Source organism: Balaenoptera borealis (genome assembly GCF_965194805.1).
Source record: "Balaenoptera borealis genome assembly, chromosome: 6".
Lineage (NCBI taxonomy): Eukaryota > Metazoa > Chordata > Mammalia > Artiodactyla > Balaenopteridae > Balaenoptera > Balaenoptera borealis.
Window position 1 is genome coordinate 62,763,158 of NC_138863.1, and position 27,553 is coordinate 62,790,710.

Sequence of the window (27,553 nt, forward strand, 5' to 3'; positions counted from 1 at the left end):
CTATAGAAATTTTTGCAACATTCGGGACTTCCCTGGTGGTCCAGTGATTAAGACTCCATGCTCCCAATGCAGGGGGCCCAGGTTTGATCCCTGGTCAGGGAACTAGATCCCACATGCCACAACTAAAGATCCCACATGTCGCAACGAAGATCCCACATGCTGCAACTAAGACCCAGAGCAGCCAAATAAATAAATATTTAAAAAAAAATTTTTTACAACATTCAGTATCTTCCTAAAATATTTCTCTGTAAAAAACAAATATACTGGGGCTTCCCTGGTAGCACAGTGGTTAAGAATCTGCCTGCCAATGCAGAGGACACGGGTTCAAGCCCTGGCCCAGGAAGATCCCACATGCCGTGGAGCAACTAAGCCCGTGCGCCACAACTACTGAGCCTGCGTTCTAGAGCCCACGAGCCACAACTACTGAGCCCACACACCACAACTACTGAAGCCCGCGCACCTAGAGCCCGTGCTCCGCAATGAGAGAAGCCACCGCAATGAGAAGCCCGTGCAACACAACGAAGAGTAGCCCCCGCTCGCCACAACCAGAGAAAGCCTGCGCGCAGCAACGAAGACCCAACACAGCCAAAAATTAATTAATTAATTAATTAAAAAACATATGTGTGTGTATATACATACACACATATATATGTGTGTATATACATACACACATACACACACAAACTATTTCCTTGAATTCAGCTGCTCTGTATACCATACTTGATTCTAACTATCCGTAAATCCACCCCAAGTTCAACCGTGGATTAATTTCATGTCAAATACTACCTAACCCTCTGTGTGTAATAATAATCTCCCCCTAGTTCAATCTTCCTGTTGTCTTAGTGATGCCACCATTTCAACAATAATTCCTAAAGTTTCAAATACTAATGAGAATTGGATTGAGAGAAGCTCCAGCTGAAGCCCCAGCTGACGGACCAATCCTCGGACGGGGTGAAGAAATAGTGAAGCAGGTTAAAAGCAGGATGGAGCTCTGTGGAGAATGGAGAATGTTTTCTTTAAAGACTGACTCATTACCATTTATATAAACAGAGCTTAAGCTTAAGTACCAACATTTAGACAAGATAAGAATCGGTGATTCGGGTGAAGGCAGAATCAGAATCCAAATGGACAAAATGGCCAGGTTGAAGGCTAAAGGCAGGCACAAATACTGGAGGAGGAGTCATCAGGGATGGAAGATAAATTAGTTTGAGGCAGGAAGGATGAGAGTTAAAGACAGTAGGAGGCTCTTCCCTTCATAAATAATTCAGTCCTAAAGCCACTGGTGGGGGAGGTGTTAAGAGGCGAAATAAACCAAAATAGGCATCTATAGGTGAGGAGCCTGAAAAGGGGTATCAGAGCCCAGGGTGAGGAGGACAACTGTGTGTGCTGGGGCGGGGTGGGGGGACATGCCAGTGGTTTTCCAGGGTGAAGAGTATCTACACAGAAGTGGGGTGTGGCCTGGCATACGGAATCAGGGCATCCACACAGCAGGGCAGCCCCGTATACTATGTCAGAGCCAATCGGGGTGAGGAGAGTGGGGACTGACCAGGGATGAGAAGCCAGAACCTGACAGAGGTAAAGAGGGCAATGACACAGGGCGCCAGCCTGGAATAAGGAATCAAAATTCAAGCAAGGTGAGGAGATTATCCACAGGTGGAAAGGACCCAGTATGGGGCATCAAAGCCAAAGCAGGATGAGGAGGGCAGCCAGAATGAAAAAAATGCCTGGTGTGGGAATTCAAAGCACACACAGGGCGAGAAGGATTCTTCACGGAAGGGTAGTCCAAGGTGGGGAGTTGGAGTCCAAGTGGGATGAGGAGGGTGTCCATATGTAGGGCAGGGTGGGGGACAGAATGCAGGGAGAAGAGGGCATCCATGTAGGGAAAAGGGAGGTAACTAATACGAGAAATTGGTTCTATGTAAGAGGATTGGTCAAAGAAATAAATATATTAAGGATAATGGAAGCCAGGTTTCTCACTGTTAGAGAAAACTAGAATTAAGTCCTGTGCTATACGGGAATTTAAAGTATCAGTTTGAACTCACAGCTTCCAATATATATAATAGAGAAATAAATATAGATGCAGCTTTGTACATGTATATACATAAATGCATACATATATTCTGAACCTCTGTTCACTGAGAAGGCCTGGGAGCAGTTAATACCTCGATAGCAGTGAGCACACCAAGCATCCAGATCTTGCTTTCTCAATACTGTTTTCTCTACGAAAAGGAACAAAAGATCCTTAAAAAAATGACTGATTCCAGGGGTGGAATAGGGAAAATATAAGGTGAGCCTGAAACATCTTGTTGAGCCACTAAGAATAGAAGTGCTCAAAGAATAACGGGACAAGTCAAAAGGACACAGAAACCTGCTTGAAGGGGCTCTCACTGGCCACATCTGAAACAATTTGAGCATCAGGTAATAGTAGTATTGGATTATAACCCAGTGAATAAAAGAAACTATGAATCTCCACAGAAAAAAATTAGTGAATGAACTAAAAATTAGATGAGAAAACAGATGTATTTAAATAGCTTTAAAGCACGTCCTCACAAAATACTTTATTAATTACGATGAGAAAAAGGGTAACTTTATGGTGAAGAAGCCTGGCTGGTACCACCTAATCAAATGAACAAAGAGAACATCATCAGTAATAGGACAAACAAAGATCATAAACCACTAAAGAGGGTGCAATGAAAAGACTGCAACATCACTTCTGTAATATTCCTGCAAAAGATGCATAATCTGGACCTACTCATAAGAAAACCCAAATTGAGGGATGTTCTACAAAAATAACTGAGCTGTATTCTTCACAACGTTATTGTCCTGAAAGGCAAAGAATGAGAAATCATTCCAGGAGACTAGAGACATGATAACTAAATGCAACATGTGACTCTAAATAGGATCCTTTTGCTATATTTGCAATCAATGGACAATTTGTAAAACATGAATGAGTTCTAAGATTTACATAGTAATAATATAATAAAGTTAATTTCCTAATTTTTATGGTTGTCTCTGTTTATATAAGAGAGAGAATGCCCTGGCTTATAGGAAATGGATACTAAAGTATTTGGGAGTTATGGGCATCAAGTTAACATGTTAACTCTCAAATAGTTCAAGAAAAAGTTCTGTACTCCACTTCCAACTTTTCAATAAGTTTATGATTGTGTAAAAGAAAAATTTTTTAAGGAAAAGAAATAAATAAAAGCCCCTCCTCTCCGCGCCCCGGCCTAAGACACGGGGAGTTGCATCTGCCCAGAGTTCAGAAATCAGATAAGGAGTGCTCTTCCTTCCACATCTGGCAAATTTTGACCCCACTTCGTAAGAGGAATAAAAGGGGCTTCTGATAGGAAACTTGGCTGACTAATTAACAGCAAGCCCTTATTTAATTCTTCTCAGTTCATTATCAACAACAATCATCCTTACTCAGCCATAAAAAGAAACGAAAATGAGTTACTGTGGATGGACCTAGAGTCTGTCATACAGAGTGAAGTAAGTCAGAAAGAGGAAAACAAATACCGTATGCTAACACATATAAATGGAATCTAAAAAAAAAAAAAAAAGGTTCTGAAGAACCTAGGTACAGGACAGGAATAAAGACACAGACATAGACAATGGACTAGAGGACACAGGGAGGGGGAAGGGGAAGCTGGGACGAAGTGAGAGAGTGGCATGGACATATATACACTACCAAATGTAAAATAGATAGCTAGTGGGAAGCAGCCGCATAGCACAGGGAGATCAGCTCAGTGCTTTGTGACCACCTAGAGGGGTGGGATAGGGAGGATGGGAGGGAGACTCAAGAGGAAGGAGATATGGGGATATATGTAAATGTATAGCTGATTTACTTTGTTATAAAGCAGAAACTAACACACCATTGTAAAGCAATTATACTCCAATAAAGATGTTAAAAAAAAAAAATCATCTTTATTCATGCCCAGAGGAGAACACTGACCAATTAATAAAGTTGTGATACCCTTTCCATCAATCTCCCCTATTCTGTTCACATTTGCAGTCACTTTTATCTCTTTGAATGAACTCCTGAGAAATATACATTTAATAACATTAAAAAAATTACGCCCTTCTCTAGGAAATAAGCAAATACAGTTAATGCACTGTAGAATCTCCTAAGTGTCAAACAACTGGTCTCTTACGTCTCCTTTTTTAAAGCCTAGTGATTTTATGTTTATTCCAACACCTTTCCCTTATCCCATGAAAAGATATTCATTATTTTCAATGTTAAATGAGATCTAACACTTTTCTTAAATGCTTTTACATATATCAAAAATATACATACCTCATCTACGAAGTTAATAGCATCAAACCAGTCTTGAAGAGCTTCAAGGCAGTATCTCACAACATTTCGGGTATATTCTTGAGTTTCCTAAAATAATAAGTTATATAAATTTACAGTATATAAATACGTATATGTTCAACTTCAAAGTATATGCAATATACAAAAAGTTATGTGCATTGTATATATAATGGTAGAATATACATATTTTCAAAATAACCACATTTGTCATTTCAGGGAATAATCCTTTCACAAACTAATAGTAACAACTAGTGACAGTTATGAAAATGAACTAACCTGAAATGAGTCAAAGGTGAAATAAATTTATGTGATGTAAATTGGGTTCCATTTCAAAAGATCCTAAAAATATAAGTTCCCTACTGTTATTAATGGGTAGAGTTTCTTTTGGGATGATAAAAAAGTTCGAGAAATGGATAGTGGTGATGGCTGCACAACATTGAGAATGTATTTAATGTCATTGAATTGCATACCTAACTGGTTAAAGTGTTAAAAAATTTATATATATTTTGCCACAGTAAAAAAAAAAAAGAGGGCAGAACATATGAGTACTGTAAGCAGCCTGTGAATATCTTGGCTTGCAAAAGAATCTAAAAGAAGGAAGAATAGGAATGTGCCACTTAAAATAAAGGTATTGTGAAAGAAAACTGTAATGTTTTATGGAGAAATTGATCCAGTGAAATAGGCAAGTATTAAGTTAAATGGAAAAATAAATCGTGATAGCCTCTCTTTAAAAAAATAGGCAAAGATTTGAACAGACATTTCTCCAAAGAAGACCTACAAACGGCTAATAAGCACAAGAAAAGATGCCAACACTATCAGTCACTAGGGAAGTGCAAATCAAAGTCACAATGAGATACCACTTCACACCTACCAGGACGGCTATAATTTTTTAAATGTAAAGTAAGTGTTGGCAAGGATGCAGACAAACTGAAACTCTCATACACTGCGGGTGGAAACATGAAATGCTGCAGCCACTTTAAAGTTAAACACAGCATTACCATATGACCAAGCAATTCTACTCTCATATACCCAAGAGAATTGAAAACATACATTCACACAAAAATCCATATACAAATGTTCACAGCAGTGTTATCCACAGTAGCCAAAAAATGAAATCAACCGATGAATGGACAAATAAGTGTGATATACCTATGCTATAGAATACTATTCAGTCATAAAAAGTAATGAAGTACAGATAAATGCCACAACATAGTCAAACCATGAAAACATTATACCAAATGAAAGAAGTCAGACACAAAAGGTCACATATTATATGATTTCACTTATATGAATGTCCAGATTAGGTAAATTTATAAAGACAAAAGGGAGATTAGTGGTTTCCAGTAGATGAGAGGAGGCTGGAATTGGGAGGTACGAGTTTTCTTTTTTGCCGGGGGCGGGGGCTTAGAAATGTTCTGGAATTAGTGGTGATAGCTGCACAACTTTGTGAATATACTATAAACTACTGAACTGTATAGTTTAAAATGATTAAAATGGTGAATTTTATGTTATGTGAATTTTATCTCAATAAAAAGTTTTTTTAAAAAGACATTTTGGGACATCAATGCAGAATAAAAGGTATCATCACAGTCTCATCAGCTACATGTATAAATTACTCTGGACTTTAAAAAAAAAAACTACAAGCCTCACATCCATATCTAAAAATAGCATCTCTGGGGACTTCCCTGGCGGTCCAGCGGTTAAGACTCTGTGCTTTCACTGCCAAGGGTGTGGGTTTGATCCCTAGTGGGGGAACTAAGATCCTGCAAGCCAAAGGATGTGGCCCAAAATTAATTAGTTAATTAATACAGCATCTCTTATAAAGTAGATATTATCATCCCTTTCTTTCAGAGATTTACTTCTCCTTCACCCAGTTCAGTCTCCATATCCTGTTAATTCTTCCTCAATATTGTCATGTAGGTTCACTTCCATTTTCTCCTATTTCTGATACCATTCAGACAAAATATCACTTAACTAGTTCCCCTGCCAACAGTCTCACCCTGTTTTAATCTATCCTATATGAGATTTATCCTTCTCAAAATATTATTTTATACATTCTGTTCCCTATCTCTTACTGAAAAAAATGTAATGACACTTTAAGTTACCATAAATAATGTGTCATAACCAAACTAAAGTTGCAGATAATTCATGTATAAAGAAACATTTAAAACCAAATGTTTTCCTATTTAATCAAAGGTTTGAGTAAAGGGACACCACTATATCCTCTTTACACAAGTGTAAACTGATAAACTCTTCCAGAGAACAATTTGAAAAGTAGGTATATCAAGAGTCTTCAAAAAGGTGACCAACTAATTCCATTCCTAAATACAGCATACTTAATAATCATGTTCAGATCATCTCTCCCACCTCCCCATCACTATCACACCCACCCCCAAAAATTCAGTATGCGTGACTTACTAGTGTTATGACCTTGAGGAAATTACTTGAATTTTATGAGTTTCAGTTTCTCCATACGTAAAACCGGGCATAATACTACCTACCTCCTAGTACTGTTATGAAGAAGCAAATGAAATAATGTACATAAAATGCTCTATGTCACAGTCTAGCACTACATCTGACAAGTACTACTTAAGCGCTCCAAAGATTCATGGCCAGACTTAACTTCTGTCAAGCCTGCAGTAATGTAAAGTTGCCACTAGACGGAGATTTTACAGCTTATTTGTTCTGTCCAGAAAGCAAAAATTAGTAAAATTCTAGAAATGTGCCATCCCTTTATCCAAGCTATCTGTTATTAATCTAGTATAACTTGTTTAACTATCCCTTAGCATTTTCAAGAACCAAATAGCATACAGGGCAATCAGACAAAGAAAGTAAGCTATCAGGTGAAGTTCCTTTTTTCTATTGCTAATCCTTTAGTTTTATATTTTATAATTAGAGAACATAAACATAAAGCAATAGCTTTGTTTTACTTAAAATAATAGTCTTTCTTCTAGTTTACATTTCTAAAACCTGACAACACTGCTGCTAAAAAGCTCTAGACAATCTTGCCTAAGGGACAATTATAGCAAAGTGATAAAGAGCACTGGTTCTGAAATCAGATGGATTTGTTTTCAAACTCAAGCTTCCACTTGCAGCTGTGTAAATGTGGGCAAATTATTTAACCTCTGAAAGAAAGGGATGATACTATCTACTTCATAAGAGATGCTATGAAGATTAGATACAAACATAATGTAAGCAATATAATGTAAAGAACAATGTCTGGCATAGTGTAGGCTCTCATCAAGAGAACGTCTTATCTAGGAACTAGATGCTCCTTTAGCTAAGAAACTACTCTCAGATCCTACCAGAACACTATGAGCTCGTTTTCTCTCTGTTGTCTTCACTTCTTAGATTAAGAAAACCATAACACATTGCAATCCTGGCCTTCAAAACTGAAAAATAAACTACTGCCTGAAAACAATGATTTCTCATTATCACATAGATAAACATAGCCCCAGCCTTATAATCCAAAATCATCCTAAACACAGTTGTCAGAATAATCCTCCTAAAATACTGACCTTTTCATATCAACATCGTATCAATCCTCCCTCCTAAATCACCATCTTTTCTGTTGGCTTATATGATGTTGCATTCTCCTGGTTTTTCTCCTCTCCCTCTCTGATGTCTAAATGTTAGTTTTTTCTTCAAGGTCCATTTCTCTTCTTCCCCTGTTTGACGTGATCCCATCCCCTGGCAATAAATGCCATTTTTATTCCCAAGGGTCTAAAATTTATAACCCTAGTCCAGATTTCTCTTTTGAGCACAAAACTCATATATCCAACTGACTATTCACTATTTTCACTTGGATGTTTCAGAGTCATCTCAAACTTAACATATCTAAAACTAACTGTGATCTCTCTAAACCTTTTCTATCGATCTTTTTCACCTCTGTAAAATTACCTCCATACATAGTTACCCAAAAGTCTATTTCACTCATCAATAACATACAATCCATCACCAAGGCTTTTGGTTCTACCTTCAAAATACATCTTCAATATCCAAAATGCACCTTTAATGCACCTTGAATTTCAAACCTGAATTTCCTAGATTATTATCACAGCATCTTAACTGGTCTATTTGCTACTAGTCATGATGCTCCCCACGCTCCCCTCAATCCAGTCTTTCCAGCAAACAGAAGGATCTTTTAAATGTAAATCTGATCACATCAAACCCCTACTTTAAAATATTCACTGGCTTGTCCTTAAAATTAAATCTAAGGCTCATTAACATGTTCTATAAGAACCTGCATTAATAATACAATCCCTGCCTATCTCTCCAACTCCATCTTGTTCTGTGGCTCCAGCCACAAACTCCTTAAAATGACCAATCGCTTTCCTACTGGAGGTAGGTTATTCCATACTATCTCCCCTATTCCCACCACTAACCCCACTTTTATACTTCATATAGCTGGCTTCTTCATTCTTCACAAAGACCTTCCCTGATCCTCAAACGTAACCAGCCTCCACACTCATTACTCTCATAGCAATCTGATATTTTCCTGTAGAACACTTACAAAAGCTTGTACAAAATAAACCTGTGTGCTTGCTTACTTAATGTCTATCTCTCCTATTAGACTGCTCCATGAGAGCAAAAACCACATCTATTTGGTTTGACACCAAAAACCCGAGCATCTAGATAGCATTTGGCATAGAACAGCATTCAATAGATACTTTTTTGAATGAATGAACAAACGAATCTCATATTAGATGACAGTTTTTTTTGATAAATGCTACAATGGAGATTAAACGAGGTACTATAAAAACAGAGACTGGAATCATAAATATGAAAGAATTTAAAGGAGCAGATTACATATCAGCTGAGTCTTATGAGTACAATTTTTGAAGAGCTCACACTAATTGTTCTTCATTCCAGTTAGAATCACTGCCAAAGTCCTACTGCACATCAAACCAAAATCTCTGACAGTGAGACTCAGGCACATGTATTTTGCAAGCTTCCCAGATGATTCTCATATAAGAGAAGCACTGGACTAAGCAGAAAGAATGAGCTCATTTGTCAAAAAAGGAACTAACTTGAACAAAACCACTGGAATCAAGAAAGGAATTGCATGTTGAGGAATGCTAATCCAATGAAGGCACGGAGGTAGAGGGGGTATAGGAAGGTGAATTACGATAAACAAGTTGAGGGCAAACTGTGGAAGGTCTTAAATGACTTTATAGGAAATATGGACATTATCCTGTAGACATAAGAACTTGAATGATTTTTAAGCAAAGGAGAGATAAGCACAGAGCTTAGCAGTAACTTCAGTATTAGGAAAAATTACAGTAGGAAGAATCTAGAGGCAGGAAAACCAGTTAAGAAACAACCCAGATTTTAAAAATATAAAGAAATAAATAAAGACAGAGGAAAGAAGTGGTAGAGAGACATTTCTGGTATGAGAGAAAATTCATGGTATCTGACTATAGCTTGAACACACCTGGTACAGCAAGGGGAGGTTTCTGTATTGGATAACTGCATCATTTAAAACACCATACATAAAATGACATAAAGAACACAGCACAGACAAATGTTTTTAAAAAGTTAGTTTAGGAACCTGAGAAAATTCATGTAACCTATAAGGAGATCTACATGAATAACCAGAGCTGTTGTAAATTTCAACCTGGCTAGACTGTAACAAAGTTGTGAGTCATCTGCATTTAGAGAAAGCTGGAGTCATGAGAGAAAATAGAAATCCTCGGACACCAAGGGGGGAAAGTGGAGGGGGGTGGTGGTGGTGGGATGAACTGGGAGATTGGGATTGACATATATACACTGATATATATAAAATAGGTAACTAATAAGAACCTGCTGTATGAAAAAATAACTAAAATTCAAAAAGAAAATAGAAATCCACTTAAAGGAACACATACATTTAAAGAATATATGTAAGAGAGTCTCATAATAACCCTGTGAGGAAGAGCAGGCTTTGCTGTCCCATTTCTATTTTGTTTCCTTTAGTTTTTTAAAAGAAAAGGAGAAAGACTGACAAGTTCAAATAGTTTTAAATGATTTGACCAAGTCACCTAAGTCAAAAGAGGCAGAGCCAAGACCACTATAAAATCTTGTGCAGCATGCTTATTGGTACAGGCTAGCAGGTTGGACTTCATGGGATCCATACAGCAAAATCTTAGTCAAGTCCTTAGTTTAGTAGGGTCAGGAGATAACAAACTATCCAAGGATTCTGGAGACCCATCAAACGAATACTTTAAAATGCAAGGGTAAAATATATATTTGTACAGAAAGACATAAATGCATGCAATTATAAGCGAGCACTTCTTAACCAATTATAAGAATTTATGTTGTTGCTATGTACCCTTAGGTTCTTTTTACAAACAACTGTAAGTTGTATGAAATGTATACTGATTTTGTGCTTAGAGTCTTAAAAGTGTAAGCTTTATTGAGGACTATCCTCATCCCTTGAGAGACAAGAAACATTAGGCAACTAACTGATAATGGGTAAAATGAAACAATAAAGATGAATGTAGAGACTTATAAAGCTCCAAATACTATTCACAATAAGGGAAGGCTGGAATGATATGATAATTCATTTATATAAATGAATTCTAACCTGCCTAAGAATAACAATTAACTGTCTCAGGTCAACAAGGTGAATTCAGAATTAAACACTGCATATTATTACACACAAGTAAACAAATCAATGTTTTCACAAATAATTTTCTTAAATAATTATTTTAAAGGTAAACACAGAAATTAACAAAACATACCCTAATTTTACAATGTGATAAGAGTCCCCACATTGGCTGTGCACAGGCCTCAAGTTCAGCAGCAAAGGCAGCATAGTAGGTCTGAGATTCAAATTCCACATGCTCATTTAGTTCTCGCTTATTTAAGTTCATACCTTGCAAAAATTAAAACAGATATAAACCTTGCCAAATGGAAATAAACACCGATATTAAAAATCAAGTAAAATATTTCCTAGTACCAAACACATTTTAATGCATACAAATGGCATAATGACACAATATATATAGAAATTAATAAATTATTAAAAATAAAACAATCTGGTCCTTTTGGAATTCTTTATAAACTACGTTTTCTTAGAAACATTTTGTGAACTGTCTCTTTCTTATATAATATAATTGAATATATTAAATAAAGTCAAAACTATTTTAATTGATGCCGGTTGAAATTTTTATGAAAGTATTATGAGTCTTTCTTAGAAAACAGATTAGAAATTTCCAGATTAATGCTTTCAAATGCTTTTAAAAACTACACTCCTATTTCCTATGTAATAGTTTGACCTTCTTCCTAACTCTGATATGTTTTCATGAACACTTTATCAAAATACTTACAAATATCAATTAATTAAAATGAGACATTTCACATGTAACTGAATGATGTGCTATTATCTTTTAATTAGTGTTTGACAGTTTAACATTAGGCATTTTGTAAGCTAAAAAAAAAAAAAAAATTTAAAAATCTGAAATTGATACCTTGAAAGAAAGATACAAAGTTCATCCATGTCACTAACAAACCATGGTCCTCCAAAAATCTCTTAGCCACACTTTGATGAGAAAGGATATTAATAAAATCACTGACAAGAGGCCAATAAGTGTTATTCTTCAGTAATGCTTCTCCACAATTCACTACCACATGTAAACTATTTTCTTCATCTAAAATAGACACACACACACAAAAAAAATTAGTTTAAAAAAATAGTTTTACCAATGATACAGATTATACATTTTAGAATCAGAGTCACCTAAATTGAAACCCCAGCCTGCCATTTAATAACTATATGGCTTTAGGTATATTACATAGCTCTGAATCAATTTCCTCATCTGTAAAACAGAAAAAGACACATATCTTAAGGGAATTAAATGAAATGTTAACATAACACTTAGCACATCATTATAATAATTATTACCACATGTCTAACATATTACATGATATTTAGTTACATGTTTATAAAACCTTATTATTTTCTTGATTTTAATGATATAATGCAATATTTTCAGTTCTAATCAATAAAATGTTTTTATCCCTAGATTAATCTCATTCTATCTTTTCAATCAAATCTGTATGACTTAAATGATATATATTTAATTGCTTTCTTCTATTCAAAGGACATGTAAAAACAATTTTTAACACAGTATTTCAAAAATGAAACAACAAAAAACACACATAAATCTCTTAAGCTTTAAAAAAAAATCCTCAAAGTTTAAATACATTGCTGGAAGGAGGAGATGGGGAGGATTAGGTTTGTACAAAAACTTTACTATTAGAAGTTATAGCATGTATGCATTAGCTCTCTTGACCTATTCCAGCTTAACTGATTCACTGGACAAACAAGCCCCCCATTCCCACTGTAAAACACACTAATATCCATAATACACAGAATGCTCAAAGCTTGTAGCCTATTCCCTAGTACACAAGCCCCAAGGTATAAGCTTATCCAGAGTCTGTTTTTGCTTCTGTTCATACTAATTGTTCTTTTTACTATAATTATAAAATTTAAGTTACAAATAATCTGATAAAATATGAATGCATAAATAGAGGTATAACAAAAACTGGATCATAAGCTTTTGAAAGACAATAAAAGTGCCTACGAAAATCTTGGAGGAGAAAAATCACAAAAGTCTAGAAGGATTTTGCACTCAGATTGCTTCATGAAAATCTTTATGTTCTTACTCTACTTTAAAGAAACTGAAAATGAAAATCACAGATGCTGCTTTACAGATGTGGTATATACAAGAAGGACGACGGAGAACTCCAGTAAAGAAAACCATACCTTACAACTGCTTTGCCCAAAATTAAAAGGTTGGAAAACAAACATACATTCCTGTGGTTTAAGTTAAAATCCACCGTTTAAGATACGTATGTATCACTTTTTAACAATGCCTCACTTTAACCAACTTTTCAAATAACCACCTCATTGTCAAACTCATCAGTGAAGAGGGCTTCTACTGCACTTATTTCCATAAATTAAATTTAGGTTTCAGTCCATGAAATTACTTTACCCAACTCAAATTTAACAAGACATAAGAACAGGACCCACAACAGGATGAGAGAGGGTATAACTGAATGAGGAAGTGGGAGTAAGGGAGCTTTTATAAATTACCCACACCTGAGATTCAGAAACGCCCTCTCTGACAACTACTGCCACTGTGAGTTGGTGAGCAGCTGATGCTGATGGGACAGTGCCTAGGGATGCTGGGATTTTTTAATTTTTTAAAACATTGAGAATCACTGTTCTATTTAATTGAAATCAGAGGATGAATAGGCAGAATATAATTAATCAAAATCACTATTTTCCTGACACTGCTTTAAATACTACTGTTCTTGCGAAAAATACCTTGGAATTTTTTATGAAATAAAATGATGAGAACTTCTATTTTTATCCAACTGATACTTTTCCAAATATAGATACAGAGAGAGCAATGATTCAGTGTTAAATGCTATTCACTCATCAACAAATATTTATTGAGCTCCTACTGAGGGTCAGGTATTCTAGTAAGCTCTGAAAATAAAGCGGTAAATAAATCAAGATTTATACATTCTCTCTCTCTCCACTGAGGTTAATATCTAAGAAAACAGGGTGTGGTAAGGTCTGTAATAGGAAAAGTACAAGAAGTCATAAGAACAAATAAAACTGGTCTACAATTCAGGAAAAGAGTTTCCTGAGGAAGTGATGTTTAACTGAGATTTACAGAATGAAGCAGAAATTGGGATTAGCCAAATAAACTAGAGATGGAGAGGAAATGGTGTTCTAAGTAGAGGAAGCAGTATAAAAAAGGATGGAATTACTGGGACAAAGAACGCAGAGAATAGGTGGCACAAATGAGTCTAGATGGCCTCATAAATCAGCTTCAGGAGTTTGCAGTTCATGTGAAGAGAATGGCAAGCCACAGAGGGGGTTTTAAGAGAGAGGACATGACTAGATGTTTAGTGTGGAGACTGACTATACAGGAGGGTGCTGATGACTAGTAGTAGAAGGCCTAGAGATGGCGATGGCTTGAACTATGGTGTTGGCATGAAGATGCAGAGATGAAAAGAATTGGCTATTCTAAGATATTCAGAAGGATTTAAATGACAGACCTGGTGATGTTCACTATTTCTACAAAGAGTAAGAAGTCAAAAATGACTCCTAGGTTTTTAGGTTGGGGAACTCTGTAGATGGTTAGAGTGGTACCAACACACCGACTTGAGTGCTAATACACACATACATATATACAAATACACACACAGGCACAAATGCAATAGAAAAGAAGCAGGCTTGATAGAGACAGAATGGGTTTTGGTGTTGACACTGTGTGTCTGAGTTGCTTGTAGACATCCAAAGTATATAGTTTAATAAACAATTTGATATGCAGGACAGAAGATCAATCTGGCATTATTAGCAACTACAGACATTGCTATAGTTATGCAACACATGGTTTTGTTTTGTTTTTTTTTAACTTTATTCCTTTTTTTTTTTTTTAAGTTAACCATTTTTTTTTTAATTTATTTATTTTTGCTGTGTTGGGTCTTCGCTGCTGCACGGGTTTTCTCTAGTTGCAGTGAGCGGGGGCTACTCTTCGTTACAGTGCACAGGCTTCTCATTGCAGTGGCTTCTCTTGTTGCACAGCATGGGCTCTAGGTGTGCAGGCTTCAGTAGTTGTGGCACAAGGGCTCAGTAGTTGTGGCTCATGGGCTCTAGAGCGCAGGCTCAGTAGTTGCAGCACACGGGCTTAGTTGCTCCGCGGCACGTGGGATCTTCCCTGACCAGGGCTCGAACCCATGTCCCCTACATTGGCAGGTGGACTCTTAACCACTGCACCACCAGGGAAGTCCCACAACACATGGTTTTAAGTTTCATTTTAAACAGACAGTTTCATAAGACAAACTGTAAACTTTCAGGGATATGGAAAGTTATGAGTTATATTTGGAATCACAAAGTAGTATGGTGCAGAAATGAATACAACAAAGTAAAAGTATAAGGAAGGGAGCACGTACTACTAGAGGCTTTTTCCTTTTAATCTTCAGCTATTGCTGTGGCCATGTGAATTCTCATTGTATCAGCTCCTACATTTACTAACAGTGTGGACAGAATTTTCAAATACTGTCTAATGACAATGTATACAAAGGCTAGATAGGGACTATTACAAAATAAGAAGTATAAAGAACTTGTGCAATATCTGTAGCTAGTTCAATATATTTAAAGCTCATTCCAATACTCTTCATGTAAAAACAGGGAAAACATATGGTGCTTTTAGAAAACCAGTAAATATGTAACATGAAATGTTATGTTACTTTTGAAAGAGGAAAAAAAACAGCATAGGAGCTAAAGATAGTTTTAGACTTGGCTTAGAAATAATGTAATTTATTGTTAGAAAAAATACATTTATACTTAAAGATCTTAGCAATGTTACTTATAGCTATTTAGCTTTTGGAAAATTCAATTTGTGTAAGAATTTCCAGGACAGACTAACTGCATTAGAAGGAGGTATGTGTAGAAAGCAACTAAAACCATGTAATACGATTTCAGAAAATATGGGAAAAGTGAGAAACACAGAGACAGCAAGACCAAGTGCCAAGAAACACCAACACTGATAGAACAAGTAGAAAATAGTTTCATGCCACACAAGGAACAGAGAATCAACAGTGTAAAATGATAATGAAAATCAAGCAAGATAAGGTCCAAAGTGTTGCCACTGGCTTCCTTATCATGTAGTCATAGAAAGGGTGACCATATAATTTATCATATAAACAGGGACACTTCTGAGAGTAAAAAGGACTGTATGAAAAATGATGTCAAAATAACAGGCATAACTTGGAGCTGTTCTGGGGAAAGTAGGACATGTGGCTACTGGAGTCATGGACAATTTTGGAGACAGCAATAGAATGACGGAAGCAGACACTAGATTGAGGTGGGTTAATGAGTGACTGGAAGATAAGGAAATGAACATAAAAACTCTCTCAGGAAAGATGCCTATAGAAAAAAGTGGGAGGCAGACTCATATACATCTTCCTCCCAAACATTCTCCTCTGAAATGCAAACCATATAAAATAAGCATAGCTAAACCACTTAGTCAAGAAAATAGACTCAAGATTCTTTTCAAAAGAGTAGATACTTCTAATTTTTTAAAGTTTTCCAGTTTATAAATTAAAAATACTATACTTGTGAAAAGTCCTTTTCTAATTATATAATTCTACACGTAAGAATATCACTGATATAGCTGAATGATGATAGACACTATTTCAAAAAAGAAAAGAGAAAGTAATATACGTAGCTAAATCTCTAAGAAAGAAAAAGTCATCCTACACAAAGACAGAAAAAGTACAATACAAAGCAGCTTTTAATTTTTCTTTTAAAAAGGTAAAGAGGTATACTGTTCAATGTAAATAATGTATTATTCTCCCACTATACCTACAATGGGAAGGCAGTTACGCAGTGGGTCAGAGTATGAGTTAGACACCTAGCTTTACCACTTACAGCTATAAAACCATAGATCACTGACTTTTCAACTTCCTAAACCACAAATGCCTCATCTATAAAATGGAAAGAACAATATCTACTCCCCAGAATTACTGATAAATTAGATAATACATATAAAGTACTGAAAAAAAAAAGCATGGTATACAGTTAGTGCTCGAAAGATGGTAGCCATCATCATTATTAGCAAGCTATTATTATATATAAGGCATCATGCCCTGTACTGAGCCCTATATAAATTTTCAGGCTATGGTATTACATCTGAGAATAGGCAGACTATCAGTATAAAGAGAAAATAGGAGCTGATATGCAAAAGGAGACAACAGTAGAAGGCAAGTCTCAAGTATAAGATCTCCCATCCAAAGAGAATGGAAAGGTCCTAAGATTTAATTTGAGGCATTATTTGTTGTTATTTTTTAAGTTTAGCTCCAAGTGCCAACAAGTTAAGACACAGTCCTATTAATGTTGGCCTGGCTGTATTGTGGCTAAGAACAAAGATTCTGACATCAGGAGATATAAAGTCCTTCTTGGCTCTGTCATCTACTAACTATATAATCTACAGCAAATGACTTAATTTCTCTAAACTTCAATTTACTCATCTTTAAAGTGGAAATAATAATAACGCCAATCTAGAGAGTTGTTCAGAAGCTTAATTGAGACAACATATAAATAGTATTAACACAGTGCCTAGTACACAGCAAATACTCAAATAATATAAACTATTACAAGGAGGTGAAGTCAAGATGAAAGACCACAAAGAAATAAGAATGGGAGGAATTCCTAGAAATGTTATGGCAATTTGAGGAGGCATAAAGGAGGAAAATTAAATATCACACTAAAGGAACATATAAAAAAGGCAAGATTTATTCCAACTTTTAAATTATAAAAGTATATGCATATAAAATGTCTAAAGCTGACAGTAACAAATTCATGATTAAAAAAACAGAAACATATCTAATTAATAAGAAAATGGTTAAATAATGGTAAAGTCATATATTACTACCTGCAATCATGAAAGAACATGTTCTTGATGTGTACACTTGATAGCATATTTTACAGTACATATTCGCATCTGTAAATATACTCACATCACACAAAAAGACAGAAAGAAATATCCCAAAATATTTGTTAATATTAAGTTATTTGTGAATAACAAAATATAGGTGATTTTAAAGTTTTTCTTTAAATTTTGCTGAAATTTTTATAAATTTTTCTTTAACAAACATGTATTATTTTATAATATTTTTAAAAGCTATTTTTAAGCATAAAGGGAGTTTTTAAGATTAGTTATACAAAGTATACTTATAAAACTAGTGAAAATAATTCTGTGTTTACCTTGTAGCTCACTTTTAATAAGGCAACTTTCCATCATGTATAACAGCACAGTGACCATAATATCCAGCAGCTGACATTCTTCTGTTACCTGTCTGGCTAGCTCCTCATTGCTGAACAACTGAACACTAATATGCACAATTCTGTTAGACATTGTGTCTGATTCATGACTTTTCTTCAGTGTTTTCATAATAAAAGCATAATGCTGAACAAAAGTTTTTGTAAAAGCAACCTGTAAAATGTTTTAAATAGGAAGAAAAAAAACACAGTTTAAGTTTTACAACACATTTTCCAACACATTATACTAGCATTTTTAAGCTATGATTAGCTTGTGATGATATCCAAGATAACTGGAAAAATAATTTCAGTAATGATGGTAGGCTTACATTTGTCCTTTTTTGGAAAATTAGCAAAATACTTTGATGGTTAAAAAAATGTTCAATATGCATTTTAAATTATTAAAGTTTTAAAGCAATTACAAAGATAGTCTAAAAATACAAATCTTCACTTTGCTCACAAATATATCAATTCACTAATGTCAAAGTATGTGTCTTTGTCCTGTGCTACCAACTTTAACAACAAAATCTAAAGCCTCACTTGAAAACCATCAGAGTTGTTTATATAACTAAACAATAAGTGAGTCAACATGACTACTCCGAAAGAAATAATATCTTTTCCTATTTGATCTGAAAGCCAACCACCATTCTGACTAAATATTCTCTTCTGTATACCATATACACTTCCTCTATTGTTTTCTTAAGCAGGTATAAAGACACAAAATAACAGCATTATTAAAGTGTCACTCCTAAAGAGGCTTTACTACCTAAACCATAAGAACTATAGCATGATTTATTGTCTTTTCAGACACTAGGTTGTGCAACTTTGCCATAACCATACAGTAGTAACAGGTGAGTCCACACCCTCTGAAACTAGAGACTTCACCTATGTACATGTGTACATGAGTCAATACCATTGTGTCTTTAACAGTCATGGCCAGCAGCTACAAACTCCATGCTTTTCCCATGCCTAACCATACAATCTAAATTCAGTTGCCCCCATTAAACATTCTCATAGCACCTTGTACCTTTCTCCTTTAGAGAACTTACTACAATCTGTAACTACATATTTATTTGTACAACTGTGTTTTTGTTTGTCCCCCAGCAATCCCTTTGGACCAAGTTTCATGCACAAAGGCAACCCTTAGAAATCCTGCTCTGTAATGGTGCTTTGACTCAGATCTACAATACTGTGCTTTTTGTGCAGGCCCTCTTTTGGCAACAGAGCTGAGAAATATATCAAAAAGATTTAGTATTGAAAAGGCAAAGAAAGAGGAGCAAAGTTCATAAAGGAAGGAAAAAATGTAGATACCTTATACTCTTGATCTGGAAGCATGTTGAGTAAGAAAGTCACCATCTTCTGAGGAAATTCATACTTTATAGTCCAAAACAATAGTTCTTCTAAGAAACTTTTATGTTTCAAAACATCCATTATGGATTGATCTACATAAGAAAAATAAAATTTATCACCCTAATGATTTAAGTTGCTCATCTCAGTAAACCTTACTATGATTAATAACCCATCAACCTCAAACATCTGAACGTACCTAAAAATTAAGGCTATCCTTTCAATAATTCAAATGATAATGCTAACAATATCAAGCTAAATTTCTATAGTGTCCACAGTATATAAATAGTAAAATACTTAATCCTTATAATTTAATATAAAGCAGTTACTAGAAAAATAAGTAATTACTTGCCCTTAAACATAAGCCATTTATCTAAAACTTCTACTAAGATTTAAAACAATTATCTTACAAGAACAATATTCATGGCACTTAATTTAAAATAGTAATAGTAATTTTAACCTAAAAACATACTTTTAAGGACATAAACTCCAAAGTTATCTAAATTTTTTATTTTTGAAAAAAATCTTTATGGATGAATAATTCATTTCTCTAAAATTATCCTTCATAAATGAAATATTAACTTCACTAGAGAAGACAATCACTAGTGCATTGCTTACTCTAGTATACAGAAGCAGTTACTTTCTTCTGGTAGGAACATACCAGGAAACACATAGAACATTAGATATGCTTACTTGCACTGGACTCAAGATGCCCTCTTCATGCATAGAGGAAACAGGAAATGCATGCCCCTTTTGAATAAAGGTATTCAAAGGGGGGAATAAAATTATTTACTGGAAAGTCTATTTTCTAAAGCCAAGTGCCACTCCTTGAGGGTTAGGCTGTCTCTTGCTTATCTCTGCCTCCTTGCCATGCTTAATCAACAAAAAGGTCTCAACTGCTATATGATGAATTGAAATTTTTTAAATTTTTATTTTACATTGGAGTATAGTTGATTAACAATGTTGTGTTAGTTTCAAGGTGTACAGCAAAGTGTGAACTGAATATTTTTAATACTTTGGCTATCTCTTTCCTCTCACTTTCTCTAATTTTTTTCCCCTCAAAATGAACTAGAAAATTCTATTAATCTTTATTGGAGCAAATTATCTTGGGATACTGCTCTGGATCATCAGCTCTATATAAGGGCATCAAGAAGATAAGGGCATCAAGTGTCAACTATGAATGGACTGTTTCAGTGACAGTGCTTAAGCAGAGACTAGAGTTAGATGAAAGATTTGAAAAACCAGTATCACATGAACCAAAATACTCAGGTACAGCCCTAACTATATCACAGTTGAAGTAGTCTTGCAGGGTAACCCTGTAGTTTTTTCAATTAACCTTACCCCAATCCTACCCCAGTGTCACAGTTCTTCTATTATTGAGTAATGTGTTCATACCACATCTCCTCAGGTAACAGGTCTAAAAGAGTAACAACTCAGTATTTAATCACTCTCTTGATTCTTTTGTAAAACACTGAGTTTAATAAGACTTGAATCAGATATTAAAATTAGATGTAATTTTAACCCCATGTTCGATTAATAATTAATAACCCATTGATTTCAGAATAATAATTTCATTAATCTAGAGACACTACGATTTAGATTACAGAGAGACCAAAGTATCTGCTAATCCCCTACCTAATTCCCTTTCAGTGGTGCCTTTAGTATAAGCCGTATGTAGTAGGAGTAAAAGTATAAATACAATTACACTACACATCCCTTTATTGGAAACAATAATTCTTTATTTTCCAAATCTCAGAATTTTCTACTTGTAAAACAGAAATCTCTTCCTCCTGAAATAGATCATTCCCAGGATACGGCAATGATTTAAAAAGAGACATAAACCAGTCCTGCAAGAAATGAGGTAAAATATATTCAAAGGCACAAGCTGACAGATTCAAAGCCAAAAAAGTAATAAAATTAGGGACCAAATGAATCAGGTGACAGGAATATAAGGATTACAATTAAAAATTAGAATATAATCCACAGCACACATTGCTGAAGCCAATTTAATTCTCAAAATTCACTTGGTACTAACATGACTGAAAATTTCACAAACTACCAAAAAAATAAAACCCTCACAGAGAAGTGCTTCTGAAAATAATTACAAAGTTGAACAAAACTAGCAGTATTTATCCTAAAATTCAGTTATAACTCTCTGCAAGCTTGTATTAGCCAAAGAAAAGCCTGAAGCTACCATAATTATTATATGTCAAGCATTAAAAAAGAAAGATACATTAACTTTGTTTTAAATAAATAAAACAATCTGAACGTACCAGAAAAGCTATGGCTTCTACTAAAATGCTGCAGTTATGCTGAAAATGGCTGCAGTTATGTACAATCCAATTTTTCTAACTTCAGACATAAAAAAAAGGGAGAAAAACCCACAATGTCTTCACTGTTATTCTTAAAATAAATGATATCAGTTTCCCAAGATATTTAAAGCATGTGTTATGTGTTTTACATGTTATGTTATGGAAATGTGGTTAGAAATGCTTCCATTAGTTACGTATGATTATTTACCTTTAAAATCTTGATTAAATTGTCATGACCTTTACAACGCCTAAACAACTCAAGCCAAATTGTAAAAAGAGATTTTTGAAGAATCAGTATGTGGTACAAATGCATGACAGCATTTAATTTAGACAATAGAGTCCAGCCTCTGCAACTCACGAGCTCAATAATCTTGGCCATGTTAGCTGAAGCCCTCTAGGCCTAGGCCCTTCACCCTTAAAATTGCGGTTTTGAGAATAGGCAGTGATGTGTTTGTTAGCACAGTGCCTCTCCTCTTGCCTATCATTACATGTTTTATTTTCAGCTCACTTTCAAACTGCTGAATCAAATTCTTACAAAAACTAAACCACTCCCTGAACTTCAGACATTTTCAAAAGCAACAATCACTTTTTGAAAACAGAGGTTCTACTAATTCAAAAAGCCTCACTTTCTACTTTTTCAAAAGCCACTTCTTCCACATACATACTTAAACCAAACATGATAACTGATCAAGTCTTAAATCTCTATACCACTTCTTACCAGTAGAGGAAGGAAGAGAAAACAATCAACCTCAAATGCAAAAAAATTCATATAATAGAAAATCAACTTCAACATAAAGTCTGCATAAAAAGTAACTTCAGCCAGACTTTGACCAGGCTGAAGGAAAACAATGACCTCTTACGCCGTAACAGGTATTTTCTGAACATCCCTGAAGCTTAAACTCAAGTATATGCCTAACAATCTCTTCCAACTCAGATGTGTCTCAAGGACTCAGGTAAACACATGGACAACTCTGGTAAGTCAAGGGGCCAGTTAGCCATATGGATTTCTAATTTCTTTCAGGCATTACAGGTTCTCTGCTGGGCCACGAAGAAAGGGAAAATGCGCATGTTGGCCAGCAAATCAAATTTCATGCCCTTTGCTAACAGTCTGTAAGTTAAATGCAACAACATGAGTAACTAAGTACAGACTTACAAAATGAGCCTCAACGGAAACTGCCTGCTTGCTCCACCTTCCAAGCAGTCCTAAACTTTCCACAAGACACACTTAGCACCAGAAGTAAGAATCTTTTCATCAAAATAATATTTTAACCTCTGGAGACTTTCTAACAGACCATACTAACCCAGAAAATAGACTATGTTAAGATTTGGAAATCCATGGCAAAAATCCAGAGCACAGGCAACTAATAACAAGTACTCTAGAAAAGCTTTTAGGGAGGGTCAAGAAAATATAGTGACAAAGCATTTAAACTCTGGATTTGAACTAAGGACCTACTTCTCATTAGCTGTTAAACCTAACATGCCTCCATTTCCTCATTCATAAAATAGTAATAATAATAAAACCCGCTTCATATGGTTACTTGGAGAATTAAATGACACAATGCATGTGATGTGATTAGCACTATGTCTAGCATATATAAAAAGTTCAAGGGCTTCCCTGGTGGCGCAGTGGTTGAGAGTCTGCCTGCCAATGCAGGGGACACGGGTTCGAGCCCTGGTCTGGGAAGATCCCACATGCCGCAGAGCAACTGGGCCCGTGAGCCACAACTACTGAGCATGCGCGTCTGGAGCCTGTGCTCCGCAACAAGAGAGGCCACGATAGTGAGAGGCCCGCACACTGCGACGAAGAGTGGCCCCCGCTTACCGCAACTAGAGAAAGCCCTCACACAGAAACGAAGACCCGACACAGCCAAAAATAATTAATTAATTAATTAATTAAATTAAAAGTGTCATTTAAAAAAAAGTTCAATATATATTACTTATTACTAATCTATTCCCTCACTACAGGCAATATCTACTTCTTCCTTTGCAACAATATGTATTGAGTCCTTTCTGAGCCCTTAATATGTGGTAAGTGCCATTCATTCTCATTCTCACTCTCTTTCACTCTTGTTACTTTTTCTCACACAAACACCCAAAATCTCCCTCTTGCTCATCCTTTAAATCAAATTAAAGCTTTACACCAAATATGCTGGATCCAAATCAAAGATTCAATGAAGAGACTATTTTTCTGGCTCAAATATGATGTTGCTCATTTTATAAAGAAAACAAATGAACAAAATCCCAACAGTAAGGGTTTTACTTGCTTTCGAGGTCCCCCACAATCATGCTCTAACAACACTTTCTCCATATTAGACAAAGCTAATAACATTACTCTCCCTTCAAGTGCTCTTAATGATTAAGCATTTTTTTTATACAAGGAAAAAACAAAATATAAATACCTTTGGTGTTACTGCTTAGTTTGACCCTCTTTCTCTTGCCCAGACCTTGACTCCCATCCTGATCCTCCTGGAGAAAAACAAAATTAGCATTATCTATAGTCCTATTCATGAATTTATACATTTTATGTAAATATAAATATGCTTATAAATTATGTTAAATATAAAATATAGGCATGCTTACATATTATTAACCAACGATTTTATGTATTTGCTGTCATAAAATATATTTTAATGCTGCTAACTTTAAATTGAAAATTAAATTTAAAATTAGCATTATAATTAAAATATATAAAATATATAAATATAAAATATATGAAAATCCTTAGGATTAAAATATAAGAGTTCTTGAACTTAATCTGTGCTTCTAATGAAAGACTCTTAAATACCCCAAAATGCCAAAATAAAAATTTTCCTAACCTTATAAATATAATATCAAAGAAGCTAAAGGTGAGGAGGGAGCAGATTAGCATCGGAAGGAAGGAGAGAAGGAGAAGACGGTTAAAACAATGAATAGAGGAAAGGCTTTGAAGAGTCTAACACAAACAAAATGAGTTCAAGAGATCAAGTTCTGAAAAATAAGCATAGCATATTAGAAGCTGGAGTTGACAGTCAAAAAAATAATAATAAAAACAAATTAAAATGTGCTTAGGAAAAAAAGCCAAGAAGAAAATACATGCATTTCTGCTCACATGTGATATATTCATTCCTGAAAAAAACCTCACATTAAAAACAACAAGGCAGACTTCCCTGGTGGTGCAGTGGTTAAAAATTTGCCTGCCAATGCAGGGGACATGGGTTTGAGCCGTGTCCAGGGAGATCCCACATGCTGTGGAGCAACTAAGCCCACGAGCCACAACTACTGAGCCCGCGTGCCACACTACAGAAGCCCGCGCGCCTAGAGCCCGTGCTCCGCAACAAGAGAAGCCACCGCAATGAGAAGCCCGTGTACCGCAATGAAGAGTAGCCCCCGCTCGCCTCGACTAGAGAAAGCCCACGTGCAGCAACGAAGACCCAACAACAGCCAAAAATAAATAAATAAAATTTTAAAAAATTTTTAATTAAAAAAAAAAGGCTTATAGGAAATAAAAGGGTGAGGGGCAGACCACTCACAACCTATTTTGTAACCTAGAAAGTTTGTAACCAAAGAAGTAACAGAAGCAATAATCACTACCTGGGGAGATCATTTGGATGCCCAGGCAAACATCTTGGAGTGATTTGAGGCTGTCTCAGGGGATGTTAACAACCTACCACAACAAAAAAGTGGGAAGCTAGCTGGCTGAGACAACACAGAGGGGAGAGGAGCAGAGGAAGCAGCCTGCTACTAGAGAAACCAACAGTGAGGCTAGCGATGTGCCTCTTAGGGAGGGAGCCATGGGTGCAGATGCTCGTTTCTGATTTCCTTTGAATGTTGCTAAAAAGGTTCCTGCTGCCTTCACAGTTCAGGGTTTTTTCCCCTCCAGCTAAAGGATATGATTCTACCCCACTATCCCAGCTCTCCTGAGCTAGGAAAGATTGCATAGGAATCCAAAACTTCCATGTTATACTGACAGCTTTTTCCTATATTTCCAAACATTTATGAGCCAACTGGTATTATAAAGACATGTGGTAGCATTTTGGCACACAGTCTGTTGTGCTAACCAATTATGTTGGTGGCAGGTTAGAAGCATGGTACAAATTCCCAGACACTTGCTCAATTAAATCAAATCTCCAAAGCAGAAAAGCCTCGGCTTTAAGTTGCTGCTCTGCCCATTGGTGTAGTCTCCTTGGCCTGCGCACCACAGACTTAACTCCAGCTTTCTGCCAAGTCCAGCATCAGTCCTCAGGACCAGTCTGGGGTTACCCAAAGACACTACTTAGCTCAGTCATTCAGCATTTACTAAGCACTTCAATATGCTCTCCCTGTTAATTCCTACTAAAGCCAGGCCTCTATGGTCTACCTGGCAGCAATACTGACAGTCAAACTACACTCTCCTCTTCCTCTGCCACCCTCACCTTGCCCTTAGAGAAACTCAACCAGTATGAAATTTGGAGCCATAAAAGACAGACATAAGAATGTAAAACTATGCCACAAGACCCAGAAGGTTCTAAAATTTGAGATTTTAGCTAACAGCCATTTATGAAACTGCTCTCCCAGCCCTGAGAGAAAAGAAAAAAAAAAAAAAGAAAAACTTCTAATGTTATATTCCAGGTTAGGATTACTTCATAATTTCAAATACAAACTTCCTATGAAAAGAGTATCCTTGATCAAGCAATAGTCATGGCAATACAAGTTTTATAAATTTCCCAACCTTACACTTTAAAGGACAAGTAAAATTAGCCAAGCAAAGGAAAGGAAAGTCATTCCAAGAAGACACCATGAATAAAAGCACAATGACAAAAGTCTAGAAACAAAGATCAGCTTGACATCATCATAGATATCAAACTCAGCTAGGAAGGGAGTTTATCTCCATCTAAACTGGTGGGAAAATGTGTACTCTTGTACATCGCTTGAGAGAGTATATAATAAAACTATTATCCTGAATGGCAATTTGTCAATACACATGTCAAAAGTCGTTAAAGTATATCTATCACTGGAACAGAAATTCCAGTTCTAGGAATTTATCCTGAAAAAATAATCAGACAAGTGAATAGGGACTATATGCATAGATACTCATCACAATGTTATTTATAATAGAAAAAAAAATCTTTGGTTTCCAACAGCAGAGCAGGGGTTTAGGTAAATAAATTATAGCACACATATATCCTATGAAGAAAAACAATACTAGAGGGCTTCCCTGGTGGCGCAGTGGTTGAGAATCTGCCTGCCAATGCAGGGGACGCGGGTTCGAGCCCTGGTCTGGGAAGATCCCACATGCCGCGGAGCAACTCGGCCCGTGAGCCACAATTACTGAGCCTGCGCGTCTGGAGCCTGTGCTCGGCAACGAGAGGCCGCGATAGTGAGAGGCCCGCGCACCGCGATGAAGAGTGGCCCCCGCTTGCCACAACTAGAGAAAGCCCTCGCACAGAAACGAAGACCCAACACAGCCATACATACATACATACACGCATACATAAAAAGAATGTAGGCAGACAAGAATAGCATTAAAAAAATAAAAATTAAAAAAAAAAAAACACAATACTAGAGCACTATATTCACTGTAACCAGATAAATGTTCAAAAACTATTACCAACTACAAACTATTACAAAACTATTACAAACTAATACAAATGAGAAAAAAAAAAACATGCTATGAAGAATAGCATATGGAGTATGAAACCATTTAAGTACTGATAATACACACAAATAAAATCTCTTAAAATATAGCCCTTGCTACAGATGTTCAAAACTACCATTAGTAAGAACAGCAGGTTACTGAACAGC

At 35.7% G+C, this 27,553-nt stretch overlaps 1 protein-coding gene across 1 annotated transcript in view; it reads right to left on the minus strand.

Moving 5' to 3' along the window:
* UBR3 (ubiquitin protein ligase E3 component n-recognin 3) overlaps positions 1 to 27,553 on the minus strand; it is a 240,061-nt gene that overhangs the window by 152,182 nt on the left and 60,326 nt on the right. Inside the window, 6 exon segments of the mRNA XM_082396130.1 lie at positions 4,295 to 4,381; positions 11,035 to 11,168; positions 11,764 to 11,943; positions 18,081 to 18,309; positions 19,446 to 19,576; positions 24,193 to 24,259. Coding sequence (XP_082252256.1) covers positions 4,295 to 4,381; positions 11,035 to 11,168; positions 11,764 to 11,943; positions 18,081 to 18,309; positions 19,446 to 19,576; positions 24,193 to 24,259 — 828 coding nt within the window.